The sequence below is a fragment of the Ziziphus jujuba genome, chromosome 1, assembly GCF_031755915.1.
Source record: "Ziziphus jujuba cultivar Dongzao chromosome 1, ASM3175591v1".
NCBI lineage: Eukaryota > Viridiplantae > Streptophyta > Magnoliopsida > Rosales > Rhamnaceae > Ziziphus > Ziziphus jujuba.
In genome coordinates this window covers 1,005,183-1,029,150 of record NC_083379.1, presented here as the reverse complement: position 1 = coordinate 1,029,150, position 23,968 = coordinate 1,005,183, and the positions used below count along the sequence as shown (strand labels likewise).

The following is a 23,968-nucleotide window of genomic DNA, read 5'->3' as shown; positions in this document are numbered from 1 at the left end:
GTAAGAAGACCATTAATCCTAATTTTATCGCGGTGGTTCAGTGCACTTCCTCAGGATAAATATTTTCTAAATTTTTTAATTAAGCATATTTGGGTCAATTATCAAGTTGCATATTTAGTCTAGTTAAGATGGTTTGTTTTGCTTGGAATTTAATACTCAAAAATGGGAATTTGAAAATATATTTACATTATGATCATCACAAAACCGAAGGTGAGATAAGGAGGATAGAGAGTATGATTAAGACAAGGTGGGATTTGGACCCATGATTGGATAGAAAGAGAGAGAGTTTAATTATAAAGATAGACAAACCAAAAGGAAAAAAAAAAAAAAAGTCTTGGTACCAATGACCCTGTAATTTTATTATCATTTTATCTTTTATAATATCAAATTAGCATTAATACTCCATAAAATTCGTAAATAGTGCAATATCAGTTTAAAGCTTTTAATATATATATATATATATATATTTTTATAGGTACATGTGAAATGCATATGTGGAGATTCTCCTTTTCTAAATAGATGTATAATCAATATGAACATTTTATCTTAATTAATGTAATTTAACAGCTAAAATGTCACAATGTAAAAGTTTTTAGATTGATACTATATCATTTAAAAACTTTAGAAAGTTTTTTGCTAATTCAATATGATAAAGTGAAGGGCAAAAATGTTGAAGTTAATATAGCATTTACACCAAATTTTTTTTTAAAGGTAAATTCTAATTAATTAATTTACTTGAGCCATACTATATTGATTTTTCTTCTTATACATTGTATACATATGCGTGTGTGTGTGTGTGTGTGTGTGTGTGTACATATATTATAGGGTAATGCTGCATAAATTTTTTAATGGACCGACAATGTATTCTAATGCTGCCATTAATGGAGGCGACAACCTATCGATTCCCCGCTGATCTTTAGCAGCAAAGTCTCTCTCTCTCTCTCTCTCTCTCTCTCTCTCTCTCTCATACACACACAACACACACACACACACACACAACCACAAGGCCATCTCTATTTCACTCTCTTTATACCATTTGTAGTTGCAGAAAACAGTGAACCTTTTGAGCCTCATATAATGCAACACAATCATCTGTTCCCTACTTCAAAAGCTACCACTACTCCAAACTCTTAATATCTCTTCCCCGTTAAGTTTCCACAACCTCCACTTTCATTTTCTTCTCTCTCTATCTCTCTGAAATATACTGTTCACATACATGGATTTCCAACCCAACACTTCACTACATCTTAGCCTTCCAAACAACATTCAGCTCAATCTCGATCTTGCCCTCGATCCTTCACCGTCTTCTTCTTCTTCTTCGTCGACCCTCGGTCCCTCCAATCCTCGAATCTTTTCTTGCAATTATTGCCAGAGAAAGTTCTACAGCTCTCAAGCACTTGGTGGCCATCAAAATGCTCACAAGCTCGAGCGGACTTTGGCGAAGAAAAGCAGAGAACTGAGTTCGGCGGTCCGAGCTCATCACGGTCGGCACGGTACCAACTCCGGCTCTGGCAGCGGCTCGAGCCATATTGGACATATTGATCATCATCATCATCATCATCAGCAATCTCTTGAACATGAAGGTGGTCATCATGGTGGCAGGTCTAATTATGATGCTATGAATTATGAGAGGAGAGATATTACAAGTACTTATGGTGGTTCTGTAGATGGAATTACTACTTCCTGGCCTAGAGCTTATACGACATCTGATCAAAATGTTCATCAGGAGGAGATTAGTCAGCTTGATTTGTCTTTAAGGCTTTGAATTTTTTGCTGACAAACTCAGATTTTCTAATGTAATTTTTATGTGTCTGATTTTCACCATGACTTTTCATATATATGTTTGAGGTGCAAATATATTTATATCTGAATCATTAGAGAAATTAAAAATGATTCAATCAAATTTGTGCGCTACTATATATATATATATATATATATAATCAAGAGCTTTAATTTTTATCATTCTTTACGGCTAGCAAAAAGCAGGGACATACCTAGACAATTTTGTTCAAGCAATTACAATATTCTGTTAGCCTATTAGTGCTTGAGTACGGTTATACGCCCAACGTATTCTGTCCGATGATGTCCAGTATATATATATATATATATATGTGTGTGTGTGTTTGGAGTATATATAGAGCTTTCATTAATTTCATCCGTATTGTATTTGTGGAGGAAGTCATGCTTTCAAAAAAATTGAGTTCGCTATCCATGGTCACCGGAGTAGTTATAAGGAATTTAAATCATATTTAGCATGACTTATACTTTTGTTTTTCTAAAACTGTTTTTCAAAAAAAAAAAATTATTTTTTATTGATTTTGGTTAAAATAATTTTTAAAAATCTAAAATACTTTATGAAAATTACATAATTAAACATTTTCAAAAACAACCTTTGAATCTTAAAAAGTGTTTTGATTTATCAAAAAACATGCTAAATAGGACTTTAGAATATACACACATACATTATATAATTATTAATTAATTAAGCAAAACTTTCCACGAAAGTACCTTTCTCACACATACAAATCTGGCTTATATACTAGTACTCCTCGAGTCATATAGTGTGTATATATATATATATATATATATGTGTATGTGTGTGTGTGTGTGTGTGTGTGTGTGTGTAATTGCATGGGTACTCATGCATCTACATGGATCTCTGAGCCCTTCGGATTGATATTATTCGTTTTTCTCTAACTAGCCATAATTAATGGATATTGGGACCCTTATTTTTAGAATATGGAAACAAAGGGGAATAACGAGTACTTAATGATTTTTCATTTTTGGGTTAGTTTTCTTTTTCCATCAAAGCTCAAGTACTCCTCCAAAACTAATCAACAATTAGAGGTAGCTGCTCTAGCTTAGAATTATTCCCATAATTTTTTATCATTCAAAGGGTTTGTTGCTTCTCCTGATTGATGTGTTGTGTTTTCGGCACTTTTCCATCTTCCAAACATGTACAGACAACTATCTTTGGCATCCATATTCAATTTTTACATAGGAAAACGATAGGTAAACAAAGAATAATATATGTCCCCTATAGCTACTAGCTATATAGCTCAAATATACATCCGTAACTTGATTTTGGTTCATTTCTTTTTAGTGTAAAGCATGAACTTAATATTTCTCAATTATATAGACTTAAATACAATGAATTAGATAATTAATTAAAGGTAATTATTTTCTGTTTTTAAGATCAAACGCATGACAACAAAAACCCTCTATATATTTTACAGGTAAAAAGTCTAGCTCAATTAGTACAGGAAATCTCCTTTTTCCTTTTCTTTTTATTTAAAAATAAAATAAAATTCATCACTTCCCGATTAGTGCATGTCCTTCCAAGGATCTTGTGTAAAGTGGCTTATGCTGTCCCCTATATATTGTGGAAAGACTACAAACTTGATTTAATTAAGTGTCTAGTTCTAATTAGATTTATATTCTTCATTACATAATTTCCATCTCACCTTGATAAAGATACAAAAATTTGGGTATGGAGTATTGGTTGGACGAATTTTAGATTAACATAAGTTTCATCTTAACTTTATTTTTTTTTTAAATTGAATTTTATTATTTATCATGACTGGTGATATATATTAATACGATTTATTATTAATATAACAAATATTAATCGAATGCATTTAATTATATTTTGACTTTGCAAACTAACTGTAAATCTAAACAGATGATATAATATATAGATTAGTGGTGATAAATAATATTTTTTTTTTCAATTTACAATGAAAACCATACATAGTTAAAAATGATACATTTACAACTAGATTCTTATAACGATGCCTAAGCTAACTTTCGTAAAGAAGGAAAACCAAACAAGAAAAATTAATCATTACCACCGAGATTAGCCAATGGGCTCGAGTTTGATTTGATCTATCAAGTACTGGTGGCATTTCTTAGCTTTTAGCTCATGAATAATTGAAGTGCAGAAGTGGAATACTAAATCGTTCAAGACTAAACGAATCTACCATGAGTAAGTCAATAATTTTGTTCTCTATTTTAGGCAAGTCATTCTAATAACTCTCCTAGGATAATGTTTCACTTCGGCTACGACCTTCAGCTTTCCACAACTACGTACTTTATTTAGATTACTTTTATCTGCTTTTAATTAAATCAAAATAGAAATAAAACCAGTCTAATGACACATCCATTCATTAGGCGAATTTCACACGTAATCATAAAATGCCAAGGGACGGCTCAATTGGTCCATTGATTTATTTGTTGATTATTTTCCATCTAATATGATCCCACTAATACATTATTTAAAGGTGTTTTCAGAGTCAGACAAACACCACTTAATTTCTAATCCTTTTATCATTACCTTTAGGCGGCTTCGATGTAGGAGCTTAACTTGTGTAGCCTTAAAACTATATTTTGATTACATGATGCCCATGTGAGCTAATTAAGATTCTCTATCCGATATTAATATTTTCTTTTAATAAATAGAGAAGGGGCATTTTACCACCAGGTCTGATTAAATACTGGACCTGGAATTTATCCAATAGTAACATTACGTAAATGCATTATATATATATATATATATATATCATGTAGTGAGGCTAAAGTCCAAGAACAATCTATAAGCAGTTTTAAAACTATGACATTAGTCTTGATCGTGCACAAGAGATATTTTACTTATGCATATATTTGCTTCTCATTCTTGTAGATGAAAATTAATGAGATGTTCAGGATTGAAAATTAAAGTATTATCTGGTAATATGGAATTGATTTTAATTTTTTTGATCTTTTTTTTTTTTATTTTTTATATTTAATTATATATAATTTGATTATCTCAAATGTTTGTTAGTATTGAATAATAGTAATTTAAATTTATTAGACATTTTATATAATTATAAACTTGAAAGGGAGAAGAAAAAAACCAAAGAACAACACAATTTAAAATTATGTTCATATATAGCTTGGAGTTATCAAAGGAGCTTTAATCCTCTGGACAACAAATTGATCTAAATTGGCTCTATTTGAGACCAATTTTGATACCACTTCTTAAGATTTGAGGTTCCAAGCAAAAAAATTAATTTAGTAAGGGAAGTAACTCAAATCTCTTGAATATCTTTTAGAATTTCCATATTTAATAAATATACGATTTTCTAACATATATACAGGAAGAATTTTGTATATAAATTTTTCATCATATATACATATACATATTTAATTGTGAATTAGTTATTGTGATCTTCAAGCACTGATTCATTTGGTCCCAACTTTTCATCAAAAAAGATTTAAAAAAGAAAAAAAAAAACTAAAAATGGTCCAATTGAAATGTAAACAAGTTTTTTTGAAACGACCGGTGGAGAGTAGAACTCAAAACCAATCTGAGTAGATGGGTTAACCTAAAGCCTTTAACCGCATGGGCTTCATGTCTTCTATTTTTTGTGTGGGCTTTAGAACTTATTTTTCATTTTTGGGCTTATTTGTAACCATGTATTTAAAAAAAAGAAAAAAAAAAAAAGACTCAAATAATACAAGCAAAACGTGGTTTAAGAGACTGAAACTTAGTATGTGAAAACTACATTTGGAAAGAAAGTAATGCTTTAATTAATTTAGAAGCCTTAGGATTAAGATTAATTAAAATAATGTTAGGTTAAAACCAGTTATATATCTAATCCTAGCAATTATGACAAAATTGGAATATTTAAAATTAAAATGAGGATATGTCAATTAAATATGATTTGTTGATACAAAGCATTTATTTATATATATAGCGCATCATGAAAGTTATTGTACGTTGTTTCCATTTTTTTTTTATAATCAAGTCACAATAATTTCTATTTTAAATGAGAAAACAGCTAGTTTTGAATCTATGACCTCAAAATATGGGTTTAACTTACCGCTAAACCAATTTTATTTCTCAAAAATCTCATATTGATGGAAGTTGTATGAATGTTTATAGCAATCAATCCAATACTAGCTAATTGTCTTAAATTGATGTCAGCAATCGATAGGAAGACTTTAACAAAGCACAATCCAGTTGGCTCCTGCATTCCAAAGTTACAAAAACTATTTCTATTTGTGTTATGATATTGTTTGTGTTATAAAGGAGATGAATTTTCAATTATTATGTTATAGTTTTCGTGGAGAAGGGACGCAATTCAACAGACATGTAAATTCAGTGAAGCGCATTAGAAAATGCAAAAAAAAAAGCAACAAAAAAGTGAAACTGTTTTAACGACAATTTTTAAAAAATTCTTATTTTGACACACACACACACACACACTTACACAATATATATATATATATATATATATAATATTAAAACAAAGTTAATTGGCTTAATTATATATATATATATATATATAGCCTTTACTTTAAGAACAAGAATCGTTTAGGTGAATAAAGTCTAAATAAATTGAAGGCAGAGATGGATGACATGGCAGCCATTAGCAAACATGCCGAAAAGCCGCTTAGCAAGCCTCCACCAATTTGGAAGCAAAATCTTGTAAACGTATTGCACAACTTCATCCATTGGAAGTCTTTTGCTCCTGTTAATGATAGCAATGATGCTTGAAGAGCAGCTGAATTTGCAGCGAATGTTATGTAAATTGCAATCTGTGAAAATGTCCATTAAACACAATTAATTAACAAAATAATGGAGTCAAATTTAATTAAAAAAATATTATTTGTCATAATTATTGAAGGATCATATGTGAAATGATAATATAAATAATTACTATTAAATTATTTATTTTAAAATTTTATAATAAAAAATAATAAAATTAAATACGTTAATGAAGTTTTACCATTTAGAATGATAATTGTCACTAGTAATGAAAAATAATAAAATTATTTAATTGAAATAATAATATTATAAATATCAAAATATTTATTAAATTATAAATATTAAAATATTATAAATTAATATATTTATATATTTTAAATATTAAAAAAATCAATTAAATATTATTATATTATTTATTAAAATATTATTAATTAATAAATTTATATATTTTAAATATAAAAAAATAAACAAATAAATTAAAAAATAAATTAATTAAATATTATCATATAAATATTTTAATAATCCTATCACTCCAATATTATTGCTCTAAAATAATTGAAATTAAAATATAAGTCATAATTTTATTTCTTTTCAATGTGGTGGTTACCAACAAGAGATTCTCGATTTGAAAGCACTTATCCCAATGGGGACATAGAAGGACTTTAGTGGGGACCATCTACGGTATTTATTTATTCCTCTCACGAATAAGTATGTAAGATTGAGAAATTATATAATTTTCTTGAGTATAAAAAATTCTTGAACCCTAATATAATGGGGTCGCACGAAACAAATCCAATTGACAATAATAGATAATAATCATTAAAAATCATAAAATGTTGGGTTAAGACTTCTTGTGAAAATCCCCCTCCCCAACTTATTAAAAAAAAAAAAAAATTATACTATGGGTATTCGACTCATGTCTGCATATCCTGTATATATATATCTTTTTAGTATTTTACAAATAAATTCCCTTCCCTCCAAAAAAAGGACGCTTAAATTGACTGGACATCAACTACCGAATTTAAGTATCAAAACAACGTAGTAGCTCTCCAATTATATTATCGTTGAAACGTTTTTTAAAAATTTCTTTAACTTTAGTTTGAATATTATCGATGACCCAAAAAAAAAAAAAAAAAAGATTAAATTTTATCCCCGAAAAATTAGTTTAAATTTTAACATTTACTTACCATATATGACGTTAGAAACCTTATTCCAATTTTAACATATTTTAAAAATTGTATATTAGATGGTAGTCTTCTTTTATTTATTTTTTATTTTTTATTTTTTATTTTTTTTGTGTGTATGTGTGTGTGTGTAAAAAAAAAAAGCCTAGAGAGTAGTTGCGGCAATATGATTACATCGCCATGTAAATACTTAAGTTAATTGTAATTAAGGACACTCAAATTGATGATCATAAAATAAGTAATGTAATGACTTTTGTCCCTTAAAAATATACATCAAACTAAATTTTTTTAAAACGACAATACATGAAAGTAGTTCAACCAAGGAAAACTACACATGATGAAGATACATAAATATATGGGACAGAAATTAATGACTTGATTATGGTGACACAGAAAGGTCGAAAATTATTCGAAGACTGAATTCCAGCAACGAAATTCGTGCATTGTTAAAATGTTATTTTTTCGTTTTTTGATCTTTCATGGGGACCCATTTTGCTAATGTTTCCGAGGGGTTAAAACCATTTGAGTTTGAACCACATCTCCGAATAGTAAATTAAGGATTCTGTATCTTCCATAATCCTTGAATTTTGAAATTAAATTAGCCAAAATCGAACCCTAGTGTTCTTATTTTTTAGCGTTCTTATTTTTATAGCGTTCTTATTTATTATTTTTTTTCCAAAGAAAATAAATAAAATAAAAACTTTCCTGGTTTTTCTTGGACAGCCTTGATCAACAGCAAAGAAAGATTGAAATCTTGCTGTTCAAAGATTAATATTAATTGGTTATGTGCTAATGAACTTCTAAATTCTTATTGTTCATGAATGTTACACATGATTGATCAGACACTAATTAAATGAAAGTGAGAGAATCTATATGGCAAAGAAATCGTTTATATATATATATATATATACCTGATCTAACAAGAAACAAACCCAAGCGAGGTATATGTGAGATCCTTTCCAATTTACATCAAACCGAGCAGATAATACTGAACACCTGATAAGTTGAAGCAAATTATAACCAGCAGCTACAGAAGCCACATCCACCAAAATCCTTGAAAAAAAAAAAAAAAAAAAAAACCCAAAAAGAAAGAAAGAATAATGAAAAAAGAAACAAAATTAAAAAAATAATAATAACGTTCATCTAGCTATCAGAAGATAGAGACAAAGAGAAGAGAGAATTATGAAGTATTTACGAAAGGGCTTGCAAGTCTCTGAAAGTGGCTTTCCTTTCGAAGAAAGTAAATCGCTTCGTTTGAGTATCCAAGCCTACCAAACAAGCAGTGAGGACTAGGACCAACACTGAACAAATTCTCAGCAAAACCTCACTAGTTTTCATCTTCATCTTCAACTACCTAGTTTTAGTGATCTATATGTATATGAACTCTAAAGTATCTGATCAAAATTCGAAGTCATATATAGTTATATACCTCTTCAAGCTAATTAGCTAGCCATGCACCATATTTTTCTGCATTTATTGGAGGAGAGGGAATTAATTGATGCATGGCAAATTGGGCTACACCGGTAGAGAGCAAATGGTAATTATTCTGGTTTATGAATTTCCACGTCGACATTTGAATTTTGATGACATTGTATTAAATGCTAAGGTATCTCTTTCAATCTATCTTTCCCATTTATCTTCATTTCTTGGCTTATAAATAAAAATATTTATTTTGAAAATAATATATATTTTTTTATTCACACACTTAGTGAAATGATAAAACCATTAAAAATACATATAACTATATATTCTTATACTGAGTTTGACCAGCTTGAGTGAAATTCTCTTCCCACTAATTGTAATTCCTATAAAAAAAAAAATCTATTTTAAAAATAATATTTTTTGCAGTTGAACACTTATTTTGATAGTAAAACTATTGAAAATGTATATAAATTCATATCCTGAGTGTAATAGGCTTGGGTGAAAATCTTCTGCATCAAATTATAATATATTATAATCCCTATATATATATACTATATCTATCTCTTCTATTTTTTTTATAGATATTTTGTATTATTATTATTAGAGGTGGAAGGATTCAAAACGAGTACCTTTACTGCAGATCGATAACAGTGGCTTATAGAGAATTAGAAAGAAACAAGGGTGGGAATCATTAATTAAAATAAAAAAAAGTGTTGTGTGTGTGTGCGCTTTTTTCTTTTTTTAAGGAAAAAAAAAAAAAAAAACACATTTCCGACAAGTTTAGACTAAAAAGAACTAACACAATTCTATCCTATTATTCATAGGCTGAATTCAAGCGTACATGTAATAATTACAAAGGTATAGGAATAGAAAATGTACTTCGTACGTACACGCAACAATGGAGACTATACATCTCAGATAAACATGTGCAATATGTTAATTTGTTTCCCTTTTTCATGTGTGGGAATATAAAATGGACAAGATTTTATGTATATTTGAATAAGATTATAATTTATAAAATTCTAGATCTGCAGGTATCAATAAATAATTATTTTATTAAAAATATTATTTATCACCATTAATAAATTACTAACAGAGTCTCTTATTGAAAACTTTATTTTTCTTTTTTAAAATTTTAATATAAAAATTAAAATATAAATATTTTTCTACAATTAAAATTTATAATAGAAACTATAATCTCATTAATGATAGTAATTAATGATAGTAAATAGAAAAATTCTTATTTAACAATCCCACATCTTTGCAATCCTATCCTATCTGGGTATATATAGCTAGCGAACGAGATAAGATACCACTTTCATCCTTGGTAATTATAGTTCTCAAAAAAATTGAATTCCTCTGTTTAATTTATTACACTTCAAAGGGACTCATCTTTCGGATCGAAAGCAACGCTAGCTAATTTATGAGTGGTATTTCCAACTACTTTGCTCAACTGCCTCAGTTAATAAGGAATTGACATAAAAATTATCAAATCAAATAATTGTCCACCAAGACCCTTATAATTAATTTGAAGTTCTGTGCATGTTCATGAACTCTCTAACCTCTATTAGAGGTTGCAGGTTGCAGATTGCGGATGAAGCAACAGCATCAAACTTAAAATATTAGTCATATCTGTGTCCTCTGCAGTTTCAGTGGTATGTTTAAATGTCCAATATTATAATACTATGTCAGTATCGGAGACATATGTCTGTACCAATATAAATATATATACGTTACGTATACAAAGATAATGTATATATATAGATATATATATATATATAAATATATACTTTTTTTTAAAACTATCTGCCAGATTATATAATAACAGATTGGGTGTGACGTGGCAAGTCATACGGTGGTGACGGATATGTTAATTAATAATTTAAAATTTAAAATTTAATAGATGATATAGTAATTTTAAATGCTTCCGATATATATTATGTCTTCTTTTATTTTATTTTATGTTTAGAAATAGTTTCAAAATATATATTAAATAGATAAAAATATTGGTAATTAATAGTTTCGATAAAGCAACAATGTACTTAGTGTTTTATGGTAAGAACAATTTATGTGACAAGCTATAATTTCTCTATAATATTATATCATTTAAATATATTTTAAATTTTTTAATATAAAATTTAAATGAAAAAGTAATAATTTGTTGGAATTGTATGACATTCATAATAATTGTTATTAGTGAAGCAAATGTTGACGACACTAGTGAAAAGTCGCCGATTCTATCGGTTGTCGACCACCTTCGACACCGAAAGGGGGAGGGAAGAATTTCTGTCATGGGTGTCACCGGAATGTCGCCGGATTCGATGGGTTTCGCCTGGAAATGCAGGAGTCGGTCGGAATTTTGTTTTTTGGGTGGATATGGTGGAAATTCCGGTGGAAAAGTCGAAGAGAAGTCGTCGAGTTTCGGTGGATTTTTTGGGTAGATATCGGCATCTGTGATGTGGGTTGACTGTGATTTGGCAGAGAAGAGAGGGAGGAAGAAGATGAAGGGAAGAGAGGAAGAAGAAGAAAGGATAAGAAAGAAATTTCCACCTGGGGGGGGGAGGGAGGAAAGAGAAAGAAAAAAAATAAATAAATAAAATATGATAATATTTTATAATAAAATAATATAAAATAATAATATGATAATATTATATTATATAAAGGATAATACATGATTTTTTTATATGTAGTATTTTAATACATATCTTTTTATTTTTTTTATTTTTTATCTTAGTCTTTAATTTAATTTAATTTATTTATTTAATAAATTTGATTTTATCTATTTAAAAATAAATAAATAATATTGTTAGTTTTTTTGTTATATATTATATAAAATTTTAGTATATATGTTATAACATTGTTAGTTTTTTTGTTATATATTATATAAAATTTTCGTATATATGTTTAATTGGATGAGTATTTTATTATATTTTATTATTATTGTATTCTAATTATTGAATTTTTATATTATTTTATTAAATTAATTATTTTATATTTCAAAATTTGTATTCTAAATTAAAAATTTACCGTTTCCGTAACCTTATCGATAATTCCATTGATATTTCTGTAAATTCATACCTTCGATATTTTCATCAACATCGATATTTTCTTCACTGATTGTTATAAAAGGTTAATTGAATTTTTTTAAAAAAAAAATTGATTGATAATTTAATTCTTTTATATGATAACTAATATGAATGATATTGCTTATCATATAGAATATTTTTATAATAAAATTTAACCGGTGTTGTTACTATATAAAAATCCTCCTCACTATATAAAAATCCTAGGTGATTAAAAAATACAAAATGAAAATGTATATGAAAAGTAAAACCAAAAGACAAAATGGAAGATGGAATTCATTATGGTGGAGTCACACAGGATCGATATTGATTTTATTGAAATTATGTTGTCTATTGAAATAAAGGCCATTTGCCAAAATAAAATACTAAATTAACATATAATTGGTGAGATATGTATAATATATATTTATTTATTTGGAACGCGTGTCCATTTAATTAGACAACAGCCAGGCAGAAAGAGTGTGTATCAAATCTCATCTGCTGACTGGAAGTTTCTCGTATCTATTTGATTCTGTAATATTTGGAACTCGTATCTCATCTATTTGTTTCTCGTAACACAGCATGTGTATCAAATCCTATTTGATTCTGTAATATTTGAGGCTTTTGATCCTCTTTAGCATCCACTAATTTCTCACATGCTGTGTTAATCAGCAAATTTATGTTCATTACTTACGGAGCAGTTGACTGTAATATTATTAATTTGTTGTGGGATTTAGCTCCTTGATTTATATTTGTATATTTCAAATGAGTAATTCGAATCTAATTTGGGCATAATCCAAGGCCTAGTTAGGTAATATACATTAATGACATTAATTGACATATGATCACCACATACTCTTTAGAGTAAATAGTTTTTATTACTCACATATATAATTACTTCGATTACTTTTTTAATAATTTGTAATTTTCTCGTTATATATCAAAAGTATTAGGAAATTAAGAAAATAAAACAGATTTTACTTTTAATTTGTGAAAAAAGGCAAATGTAAAAAACATTGAAAAAAGCAAATTTTTGCTAGAATATAACCTAAAAGAGCAGCCAAGGATGCAAGAGTAAGCTTAGCCAAAATACAAAATTCCGGCTACATCTCTTTAATTACTATTCTATCCATCTAAATAATTTATTCAAGCACATATTTACCCACTTTTAAATAAATGTATATTGTCTAGAACAATCCAATAATAAAAATTACTATTTCTTTGTATAATAATCCAAATTTAAGTCTCCCATAGATACCAAAAATAAATAAATGTATATTGCGCTTCATATATGGCCTTTTTGTTTTTGGAATATATTGAATAATTTTAGATGTATTTTTCTTTTTCTTTATTTCTTTTTATTTTAGTTTACAACTCATAACATTTTTTTTCTTCTATTTCTTACAACTTAAAACTTCAAATACACATGTAGTGATTAAATGCAGAACATACAAAGAACTTAAACCGTGCAAACTCAAATATAAATATATTCCCCAATATATGTAACAGCCCAGACTATCTGCGTCCGATATTGTCCTCTTTGGGCCTGAGGAATCTTCTTACAATCCAGCCTTCAAGGTTTTGTAAAAACGGATCATACGGGAAAGGTATCCACACCCACTTATATGGCATGCTTCGTTCTTCTTTCTAACTGATGTGGAACTTCACAATCCTCCCTTTTTGGGGTCCAGCGTCCTCGCTGGCATATCGATCCGGGTACTGGCTTTGATACCAACTGTAACAGCATAGTCCACCCGTATAAGATATTGTCCGCTTTGGGTCCTGCCCGCACGGTTTTAAAAGGCCTCTTAGTGGTTAGAGATCCCACCCCTTCATCTGCCAGTCCCACTGGCCCGGGCCTCCCAGACCCAACCGAGATATTTTCCGCTTTGGAAGCTAGATAGTGAGCCCAATCCTATCCCTCAAGGTTTTACGTTCCCTGTTAGGAAGGCCTCTCTGGGCCTTTTTGGGGAAAGCTTCTCAGTGGTTAGGGGTTCCACCCCTTCACTTGGCAGTCCCACTGGCCTGGACAACCAGCTCTGATACCAACTGTAACAGTCCAAACCACCTGCATGAGATATTGTCCGCTTTGGACCCAGCCCGTACAGTTTTATCAAAATGTGTCTTACAGGAAAGGTATCCACACCCACTTATATGACATACCTTCTTCTTTCCAACCGGTGTAGAACTTCACGTATGGGTATATATTAAATTGAGTTGGATAAGTACATCGTAAATTTCTTATAGGAAAACAAAAGGTACGTGGAAAATTCTTCAAAGCTTAAGGAGGCCAGATCATTAGAATTTGGAAAGTACCAAACCGCCCGAGCCCAAACAAACCCAATTTAAAAAAAAATTTCCAAGCTACCAAACCGCTCCCAATTTATCCCCAAAAAAAAAAAAAAAAAAAAGTTCCAAACCACTTTTATTCAAGAAAAAAAAAGTACCAAACTGCTGTTGGTAAAAAGAAAAAAAAGACTGGAACAAAATACAATAAGTAAATTGAAACATACGGTTAAATTGCAGTCTTAATTATTTAAATTTGAAAATTCAAAATGCAACTGCCCAAATTAAGAGAAACAAATTGGAATGAACCAACTTTTATCTAAGCAAAATACAATAAAAAATTTACCAAATTAGCTAGAACTGGGAAGGCTAATTGAGAATACTAACTCAAAACGGAATATTTATTTTCCACGCAATAATTTGCCGAACTAAAGCACATTAATAATTAACAAAAAAACCAAAAAAAAAAAAAAAAAGTCGAAGTCAAACATGCAATATAAAGACAATTTAAAAGTAGACCACCGATTGACCCTCCTGAACATTGTCGAAAAGGCATTTTGCATGCCTTTTCTATGATCCTGTATACATACGGTATACCCTGAAGACTGTCCCCATCGTCGTGTGAACGCGAACCATTCCAAGGATCTGCTTATTTGATCATTATGATTGTTTTCCTCTATTAAACTCTACTCCTTGTATGAAAAGAATCTAAGCTCTGTATTCCCCATTTAATTAAAATAAATAAAAATTTATAAGAGAATTGATGGCGTCCAATTATTTTGTAAAGGTGATATGTAGGTTGAAAGGAATATAATTGACTACTATAGGTTGTTTTCGATCGAGGACTCAGAGAAAAAAAAAAAAAAAATCTGTCTAAATGTAAATGAAGACTAAGAAAAACAAAAAAAAGTAAATTAAGCTCCTTAATTTTACGGGGTACATTACTTCGTTCCTTTTATAGTAAATCTTCTTTGCTTTGTCCTCGACAAGGATGATGTATATTAAACGCTTCAATCTCTAAAATTAATGTCTGGAATTCTCTATTCTAATTAAATGTCGTTTATTTCCTCGTCATTACATTTGATTATTCATACTCAATCCATGTCCACGAATCTCTATTTGTTAATCAAGTTTTATCACAGGCTAACAATTGATAAAAAGTTCAAATGGCATGAACCATGCAGTTTTGCTTAATTCAATTAACCAACAAATGATTTCCAAGATCAACAATAAATTAATGGATTAAATATATAGGAACTAAAATTCCGAGCTCTTTCATCTATAAATACATGGAAATGCTAGCATTATTTCCAGCATACCCAAGAGCCAGCTCAAAACTAAAAGTTCCTAGCCCTAGTCCTCGTTTACAAATATATCTCATTCTCATACATACAAATTTACCATGGTTTCCCTCCAAACTTCCCACTTCGTAAGCCAAATTTCCGCTGATCTTCTAATAGCCGAAGTTTCGAAATTATACGCAAGCATATCCAAACTCGAGTCCCTTCGACCTTCCAAGGAAGTTAACAGCCTTTTTACTCACCTTGTGAAACTATGCACCCTCCCTTTGGTCATAGATATCACCTCCCTACCTAAGGAAGTTCAAGCCATGCGTGAGAGTCTCATCAATCTCTGCGGCCGAGCTGAAGGGCTATTGGAGCTTGAATTCTCAACATTCTTAACCAAAGTCCCACAACCCTTGAACAATCTCATTCTCTTTCCCTACTATGGAAACTACGTAAAACTAGCCAACATGGAGTACAAAATTCTCCATCAAAATGGTGTGGTGAGTCCGAAGAAGGTGGCATTCGTGGGGTCCGGTCCAATGCCTCTCACTTCCTTCATCATGGCTACTTATCACATGAAATCCACTCACTTTGATAACTTCGATATCGACGAAAAGGCCAACGAATTGGCTGGCCAAATCGTTGCTTCGGACGGTGAACTAGAGAAGAGGATGAAGTTCGAGACTCGAAACATCACGGATGTGAAGGAGAAGCTTGGAGAATATGATTGTGTGTTTTTGGCAGCTCTTGTTGGGATGAACAAAGAAGAGAAAGTGAAGATTCTTGAGCATATCCGGAAGTATATGAAAGAAGGAGGAATTTTGCTTGTTAGGAGTGCAAAAGGAGCTAGGGCATTTTTGTACCCTGTGGTTGAGGAGCATGACTTGGTCGGATTTGATGTTCTCTCCATCGTCCATCCTACTAATGATGTGATAAACTCGGTTGTGCTTGTTCGTAAACCTATCTTTTAGCTAGGCTATCTAGCATTTTCTTCTGTATTGATCATATGATCAATTTCTATGTTTGTGGGGTTTATGGTACTAGACTGTTTTTACTCTATTTATGAGCGGGTTTTTGGTTCTAGTTCTTATGCTTGATAATAAGTTGGAGTTCTGGATTTGCTGTTTGAAATTACATGCAATGTTCGTATTTTCTTTTTATATAATACCAGTAAAGGTGTTCTGTATTTTATAAATTTATCACTCATATATTTATATGTTTGTAGTCGAAATCTATTCAGTAATGTCGTTAATTTGATTAATTATCAATCATTAATATGGATTTCTTTGAATAAGGAGTGAACATTAAGCAACAATATTGTTAGTTAGGTGCCGCTAACGCTTTTATTATGAATTTGTAGCCTTGGCCGTACGTACTCCTATAAATTTGTTATAAGAAATAGCAACTACCATATAATTTTTGGATTAGTGACAAATACGTTTTGTATTCTTTAATACCTTAAATATTCTTATAAAATCAATCAAGAAATTAACTAAAAGCCTTTTTTTAATAATCAGTCAAAATTTGTTGATTAGTAGAATAAAACATTTTCCCCCTTTTTCTCTTTTTTTTTTTTTTTTTTTTTTTGTTTTTGGCTAACCTAACCTGTTAACAGCTCATGAATGATGATGATGGATTAATTTACAGCAGGTGAGCCGCAAGCTAATTCACCGTATTATTATTATTATTTTTGTTGTTGCTGTTTTCTTTTTCTGTAGAAGCACTCCAGAGTTCTTGGCTTAATTGGCTTAGAACCGGACATACCCCTATGACCTTTACCATTCGTTTCTCTGTTGTTTTGATGCCACGTGGCTTTGTTCGACCCCTCTAGACTGATCCAAGGGCAGAAAAATATCAAGTCTCATCTAATCTACGGGAGTTGATCGAACTTCGAGGTAGTGGTGGTCTTCATTGGGTTGGACTCAATTAGGTTTAATGGGCTTTTTTATTTTGATAGAATGGTCTTTTTTATTTGGGCTTTGTCCTATGTTTTCTTGTTCTAATTGGGCCTATAGTGGGTTCCATGGTTAAGCGAAAGGGAATCCGTTTAGATGTCAAAGGAGGAAAAGTGCAAAAAAGGACAAAAGTATTATAATTTTCGATTTCTATGAAACAACAAATATATAATGTTTAAATTAAAAAAAAGAAAAAAAAAAAGAAAAGAAAGAAAAAAAAGAAAGGATAAAATGCCACATTGATCAACCTCTTCGGACGGCTATTCTGCTTTTGGTGGGGTCCAATAGTCTGGTGGATTGTTTCCGTTGTTAATTTCCTGTGTTGGATATCGGCTCTGCCCCTGCTTATGGTGTTGGCAGAATTTTTACTCAAAATAGAATAGCGACTTTGCCAAATTGTCCATCAAGACTATATCACTTAATTTAAAAATCTTTTAATTTATTTGACTAAATTACTTCATAGGTAGCCTAAGATAAAACTGTGTTAAAGCATTCTGTTCAATGCTTCATAACAGCTATATTTTTATGCCAATATATGTAGGAAATAATACTATTTTATTTAATCTTTTATATGTATGTTTATACTTAGTACACATTATTTTATTTAATCTTTTATACATATATTTATACTTAGTACACACGTCTTAAAAGAAAACATTGACTCATATAAATATTAAAAAAGAAACCAATACTAGGTCTTCATTATTGCATTATAATTAACCTCGGCAAATAAGCACTCTACACTCCATATATAAAGTATTACACTCCAAGAACATATTTGGTACATTTTTTTTATATATAAAATATTTGGTACTTTATTAGGGACACAAAACAATAAAATACAAAAGAATTGAAATATATAATGCAAGCCAATCCAGCAAACAAATGTATATATATAAATAATGAATCGGAAAATGTGTGTGGTTGTCCAATCTCTATATATATATATATATGTATATGTATAGATTGGACATACTAATTGGTGGCCGAGCATTCAGGAGGGAAGCCTTGAGGGAATCGTTTATAATCAGTGCAGTAGTTGTAGATCATGAAGGTCTCTTGCACCCATTTCATCCTCCCTGCATTTGCATAGTCAAGCTCTTCCCAAAGCCATTCATTATTATTGTCTGAACCAGAAGAAGAAGAAGGAGAATTATTTGAACCACATTGAGATGTTCCTGAAGACCAAACACAAGCGTTGGCTGTGAAATTCTTATAAGAAGCTATGAAAGGGGCTTGGGTCCAGTCTGTCTTAACCCGTCCACCCATTGTTGCCCAATCATCCGCATTCCAAAGGCTAGAGTATATCCTCATTGGCTGATTCTTCGGGAATGGAATTCCAATTGATTCCAAGTTCTTGAACTCTCTAATGGCAACACCATCCACAGAAAAGCTGAAAATAGACCATAAAAATCACATATAGCTTGTTATATAAAGCTAAAAATAAACCATAAAAATTACAAATAAACTTTGCTGAATATTTATTAAAGAGTACATATCAAGTGCTCATCATGTGATAATTATTTTCATCTGTAATAGAAAATATTTAATAAACACATACACATAAATTTATTAGCACTTATTAGATAATTAAACGCCTATTTAATATAGGTGATGTTTTCCATTATAATCAGATTGTATAAAAAAATAAAAAAAATAAAATTTATATATCTTACACAATGCGTTGAGGATTCCAAAGGATGGAATAGGTGTGAAAATCAGCAGTGGGATCGAACCAGAGATAAAATTGCTGCTCTCTATCACCTTTTCCCTGGCTGAACACATTAGTATGAAGAATGTAAGGTTGCCCACTTACATTACCCAAGAATTCAAAGTCTATCTCATCGTGGGCTGGTCCTTGTGAAGAAAACTGCACCCCATTAGAACAATATGTTAACATGTAGATTTGAGCCGTCCAAAAAAACAATGATATTAACAGTAATCAAAATATAGTATATAATTAAGGAAAGAGACTTACATAATAGGCAGTTACAGTACCAGCAGAGTTACCAGGGACAAGCTTGAGCTGAATATGGATCTTTCCAAAGAGATACTCATTCTTGGATTGGAAACCGGATCCGGAGGCTTTGTCGAGGGAGAGAGTAAGAAGATCGCCATTATCAAGTATGTTAGCGCGACCATCTCCCCAAGTAATATCAAAGTCTTGGTAGAAGTTAGCAGAGGAGCCATGCATAAAACAGCAAAATGCCACAAGAGAAACCAGAAGCTTCAATATTATTGCTGAAACAATAATACTATTGGAAGAAGAATAAAAAGTAGCCATGGCTAGGTACCAAGCTAGATTAGGTTGATGCTAATTGGATGAAAAGTTGCGATTGGAATGAAAACGAAGAAAATGGATTTTATATAGGAAGTGAGAAATTGAGGGACAACTGGGGAGATTGGAATATAGAGTGGTTGAAGATGGCCAAAAATGAGCTGTATATGAATGGTTGTTGGAGTCAAATCAAAAAATGGAATACCATGATTTAGAGGAGAGGAGCCATAGTTTGAGGAATGATGCCTTCCTCATTGGAAAGCTGATTGATCAATTGGTGTTACGCGCTTTTCTGTGGAAAATAAATAAATAAATTGGACGTGAAATTGTGGACTGTTTACTTTTGGGTCCGCGTCCTTCACCGCTATTGTAATATATTTATAAGATTTATATGTAATTATTTCAAAGTATAGCTTTCAAATAAATCTGGCATGACAATAATATATATATATATATATATTCGTAGTAACGTATGAATGGGTTTATTATTATATGTTTTGACTGTAACTTTTGAACTTTTATATCTATGAAAATAATTAACTATATATTGATTGTATTACGACATACCTGTTATTTAATTAGTTGGTCCTTCATTTAAATTAACCGTGTTTTATTTACTTGTATCTACATGCTACCTAAATTCCATAGATGAATTGAAGAGGCCGATTTTTTGTTTTATCATATAGTAAAAAACAAAATATCATGGACCATTTGAAGTTATGGTATTTGATGAATCAGGCAAGGCCTAAAAAAGTTTACTAAATAATGTAGCAAAGACAATATATCATTTTTTCATTGGTTGTTAAATATATATGGATTGATGAACCTTAAAGGATAAATGTAACTAAGTATTTAAATCAATGAGATAATGCCACATCATCATTTAGTGAAGTTTTTTATGCCTCTAGCATTATTTATTATAATTTTTTTGATCATTTATTGATTATAAATTATGTGTCAACATGGATATAAATTTTCTTATGTCATTTATTTATTTGAATTTAGGCCATTGACTCTTTACATATGTGCCTTTTGTTGTTGTTGTTATTGTTTTTTTAATTTTTTTTAAAAATATTTTTATGTCTACGAATCTTTGTAAAGAAATTTTGATAAATATTTTTTTCGGGACAAAAAAAGAATTTGATAAATTAATTTGATGTTGTTTAGCGTTTCGTGGTACCACCATTACTATTATTTATAATCGTTGGTTTGGGGATTCAACTCAAGTAAATTTTTTTTTATTATTTTTTTATGAACTCAACTCAAGTCCTTTGCATGAGGATACATAGAGTACCCATTGTGACTTGTTACCTCCTTTAATTGAGGGAAAGATCTACCGTACAACCCTTTAAAATGATTGGATTGAAACAACCCTAAAAAATTGGGTAACATGGTCTATGAATTAGGTAACATAATCCATTTTGTAATTACAATTAATAAAATATCTCGTAACATATTTCATAAAGTGCATAACTAGTGCTTTTTATTTTTATTTTTATAAATGAATGACATTGATAAAAAATTGAGCAACGTTATTCATAAATTTGATGACAATTTTGATCCATCCCTTTTCAAGGGTTTGTATTGTAGCATGACCCTTGAGATGGTTACCTTCATCCAATGTTTTAACCATTTAAATTTTAAATTTTACTATTTATCATCATTAGTAACGATTATCAGTTTATCTATTAAATTTTAATTAGAATATTTATTTATATTAAATTTTAAAAACGAACTCTTTAATATATTCATTTAAATCATCATTTGACATATAAGTTCTAATGGTGATGGTTCATCAATAATAATAAATAATATTTTTTTATTAATTTTCAACAAATATATATATATATATATATATTGGTATCGTCTTATTTTGTTAGATTTTTTTTTTTTCACAATTGGTCATTTTTTTTAGGGAAAAATGAAAACAATACTTTATCAATTCTTGTCCATCCAAACAAATCTCATAACTTAAGTGACAATAACCACGGGTGTTAAATTTTTAGGTCCTAATTCCATGTGTAGTGCTAAAAAAATCTCCTCTCTCCAAATTTGTCATGGGTCGGAAAACAAAAAATGAAAAAAAGAAAAAAGAAAAAATGAAAGTAGAAGTAAGGAAAATTAAGATACACAAATAAATTTTATGAGAACTTTTAATTGAGTTTGCACTTGCTGATGAATCATGGAACGAAATCTTGCCGTTTAGTGGTTAAATGATAAAGGCTGTTGAAGGCATACATATATAGGGTAATTAGCACACAATATTGCTCGCCACATTTTCAAATATTTATGTTTTATTGAGGAAAAACTTAATGCGTATATAAGTGGGAAAGAAATCAAAATTGGAATTCATGGATATCTCCATTGTTGAGTATCTTAGTCCGATTGCCTCCCCAGATTATGTCGACATCCTGGTAGAAGTTACTGGCACAGGCAAAACCAAACAGAAATGATAAAAGCAACAACATAGCACAAATATTATTGAAAGAAGAAAAAGTCATAACAGCACGAGATTGATGCTTCAGATTATTGATGATAATTAAGAAATTAAGAACATTCAAAAAACAGAAAGGAACTTAATTTTTTGTAAATAGTTTTGGCAATTGGCATGCAGTATTTGAGATTGTGATCAAAACATGAAAAGCATGCAGCAAATTTTATACACGTTAAGTGTGATTGTGTAGTTGTTGGAATGTCGAAATTAGTTGGTAAGCTTAATGTGACTACAATGCATCCGTAATTTCCATTTCTTTATAATATTTTTGATTGACTATCAAACATATAGCCAGATATTTCCTTCTCCAAGCAAGCTAGTCCAGTTAAATATGTCCTTAATTATTTTGCAAATCTTAAATTTTATACAAAGAACAGGACAAAACTCACCCACCAGAATTCTCTTCAATATTAATTCATTGTTCATTGGTAATAAAATGATTTTTACTTAAATTTAATTTTTTTTTCTTTTATGTTGATTCACCAGCCATGTCAAAGGGGATAAAAAATAAACAAGTATTTGACTCGCATTTCAAAAGTTGAACTCTGCATTATGGTAAACTCTGCCTCAGTGATAATCAAAAGAAATATGAACGTGGTGGCCACCCCATGTAAGGACAAGACATTTTTATATAATTATATTGTTAACTATTAATGGTTTTCTAAAATACTCTGTGCTTGCATGTCTACCCTTTGAGCCAGCTTTTAGCCATTTGGGATTGTTTCTCGAAGTAAATTATTAATCAATAACTCTGTTTCAGTTGTGTTCTATATCACATAATTTCGTTTTGTGTATATGTATATATATATATATATATTTTTTTTTTTTCAGGTGAAAATGCATAATTTTCTCATAATAAGGGAGCCTAGTACTTAATGCATACTCACACAGAGAGGAAAAAAATTTGAATATGGTGACAGCAATTAAAATGATATTGTATCGGTTTTTTAAGTTTTATATATAAAAGTGAATCCCATATAAAAGAAAAACGAAAAAGAAAAATTAATACCGAAAGAAAAAAGCAAGAGTAAGCTGTATGCGAAATGGTAGGAAAAAATTGTAAAAAATTGTTGTGTTGAGACTTGAGAGTTCTGAAAATTACTGCGGGTAGAGGTAGAACATCAATGATGCTTGTTCTGTATTTTTATTTTTGGCCTAATGTGTTTATTTTGTTGACTAAATGACCAATTCAACTAATTAAAGTACATAGGGGTGGGGACAATTCAGTTAAAAAAGTAATTTCCTCCTTTGAATCCTCGTCTTCCAATGTCAAATAAATAAAATACCAAAACAAAGAATATAACTAGAAGCCCTAGGATAGAACACGGCATTGTTAAGAGTAAGAAAAACCCCACGTAATCTTCCTAGTTTTTTTTTTTTTTTTTTTTTTTTTTTTTTTTTTTTTGGAACTTGTGGCCGCGGGTTGGCCAAGTGAAACTCTATTAATTGTCTTGTGATTCGGTTCCCAACGT

At 30.1% G+C, this 23,968-nt stretch overlaps 4 protein-coding genes across 5 annotated transcripts; 2 read left to right on the top strand and 2 right to left on the bottom strand.

The window, feature by feature from the left end:
- The first annotated feature begins 742 nt into the window (after positions 1 to 742).
- Positions 743 to 1,962, top strand: LOC125421020 (zinc finger protein 7). Its single transcript, XM_048468727.2, has one exon. The coding sequence runs from the start codon at positions 1,217 to 1,219 to the stop codon at positions 1,763 to 1,765; it is 549 nt and encodes a 182-aa protein (XP_048324684.2). The 5' UTR covers positions 743 to 1,216; the 3' UTR covers positions 1,766 to 1,962.
- A 4,247-nt stretch (positions 1,963 to 6,209) lies between these two features.
- Positions 6,210 to 9,246, bottom strand: LOC107412860 (CASP-like protein 2C1). 2 transcript variants are annotated; one of them, XM_025071642.3, is made up of 3 exons: positions 8,909 to 9,246; positions 8,625 to 8,709; positions 6,210 to 6,579 (listed from the first exon to the last, which is right to left on the bottom strand). In XM_025071642.3, exons 1-3 carry the CDS (start codon positions 9,055 to 9,057, stop codon positions 6,334 to 6,336), a joined length of 480 nt encoding a protein of 159 aa, XP_024927410.3. In that variant the 5' UTR covers positions 9,058 to 9,246; the 3' UTR covers positions 6,210 to 6,333. The 2 variants fall into 2 exon arrangements, with proteins under 2 accessions (XP_024927410.3, XP_015876203.3); XM_016020717.4 differs by having other exon boundaries at positions 6,230 to 6,579; positions 8,625 to 8,766; positions 8,909 to 9,231.
- On the top strand, positions 8,672 to 16,740 carry LOC107411605 (nicotianamine synthase). Its single transcript, XM_048465143.2, has 2 exons — positions 8,672 to 8,681; positions 15,884 to 16,740. The coding sequence occupies exon 2, from the start codon at positions 15,886 to 15,888 to the stop codon at positions 16,738 to 16,740; it is 855 nt and encodes a 284-aa protein (XP_048321100.2). The 5' UTR covers positions 8,672 to 8,681; positions 15,884 to 15,885.
- A 1,655-nt stretch (positions 16,741 to 18,395) lies between these two features.
- Positions 18,396 to 20,240, bottom strand: LOC107411968 (xyloglucan endotransglucosylase protein 7). The gene is made up of 3 exons (XM_016019688.4): positions 19,703 to 20,240; positions 19,401 to 19,594; positions 18,396 to 19,117 (listed from the first exon to the last, which is right to left on the bottom strand). Exons 1-3 carry the CDS (start codon positions 20,006 to 20,008, stop codon positions 18,700 to 18,702), a joined length of 918 nt encoding a protein of 305 aa, XP_015875174.3. The 5' UTR covers positions 20,009 to 20,240; the 3' UTR covers positions 18,396 to 18,699.
- Between the last annotated feature and the right edge of the window lie 3,728 nt (positions 20,241 to 23,968).

Bases quoted from the DNA above. Each gene is read 5' to 3' on its own strand.
- LOC125421020 (XM_048468727.2), top strand. From the start codon at position 1,217: ATGGATTTCCAACCCAACACTTCACTACATCTTAGCCTTCCAAACAAC.
- LOC107412860 (XM_016020717.4), bottom strand. From the start codon at position 9,057: ATGAAGATGAAAACTAGTGAGGTTTTGCTGAGAATTTGTTCAGTGTTG. The intron at 8,767-8,908 runs GTAAATACTTCA...TTTTTTTTCAAG, and splicing joins AGAGACTTGCAAGCCCTTTC to GATTTTGGTGGATGTGGCTT. The intron at 6,580-8,624 runs GTATATATATAT...ACATTTTCACAG, and splicing joins TTTGTTTCTTGTTAGATCAG to ATTGCAATTTACATAACATT.
- LOC107411605 (XM_048465143.2), top strand. From the start codon at position 15,886: ATGGTTTCCCTCCAAACTTCCCACTTCGTAAGCCAAATTTCCGCTGAT.
- LOC107411968 (XM_016019688.4), bottom strand. From the start codon at position 20,008: ATGGCTACTTTTTATTCTTCTTCCAATAGTATTATTGTTTCAGCAATA. The intron at 19,595-19,702 runs GTAAGTCTCTTT...AATGGGGTGCAG, and splicing joins GTACTGTAACTGCCTATTAT to TTTTCTTCACAAGGACCAGC. The intron at 19,118-19,400 runs GTAAGATATATA...GTCTATTTTCAG, and splicing joins TGGAATCCTCAACGCATTGT to CTTTTCTGTGGATGGTGTTG.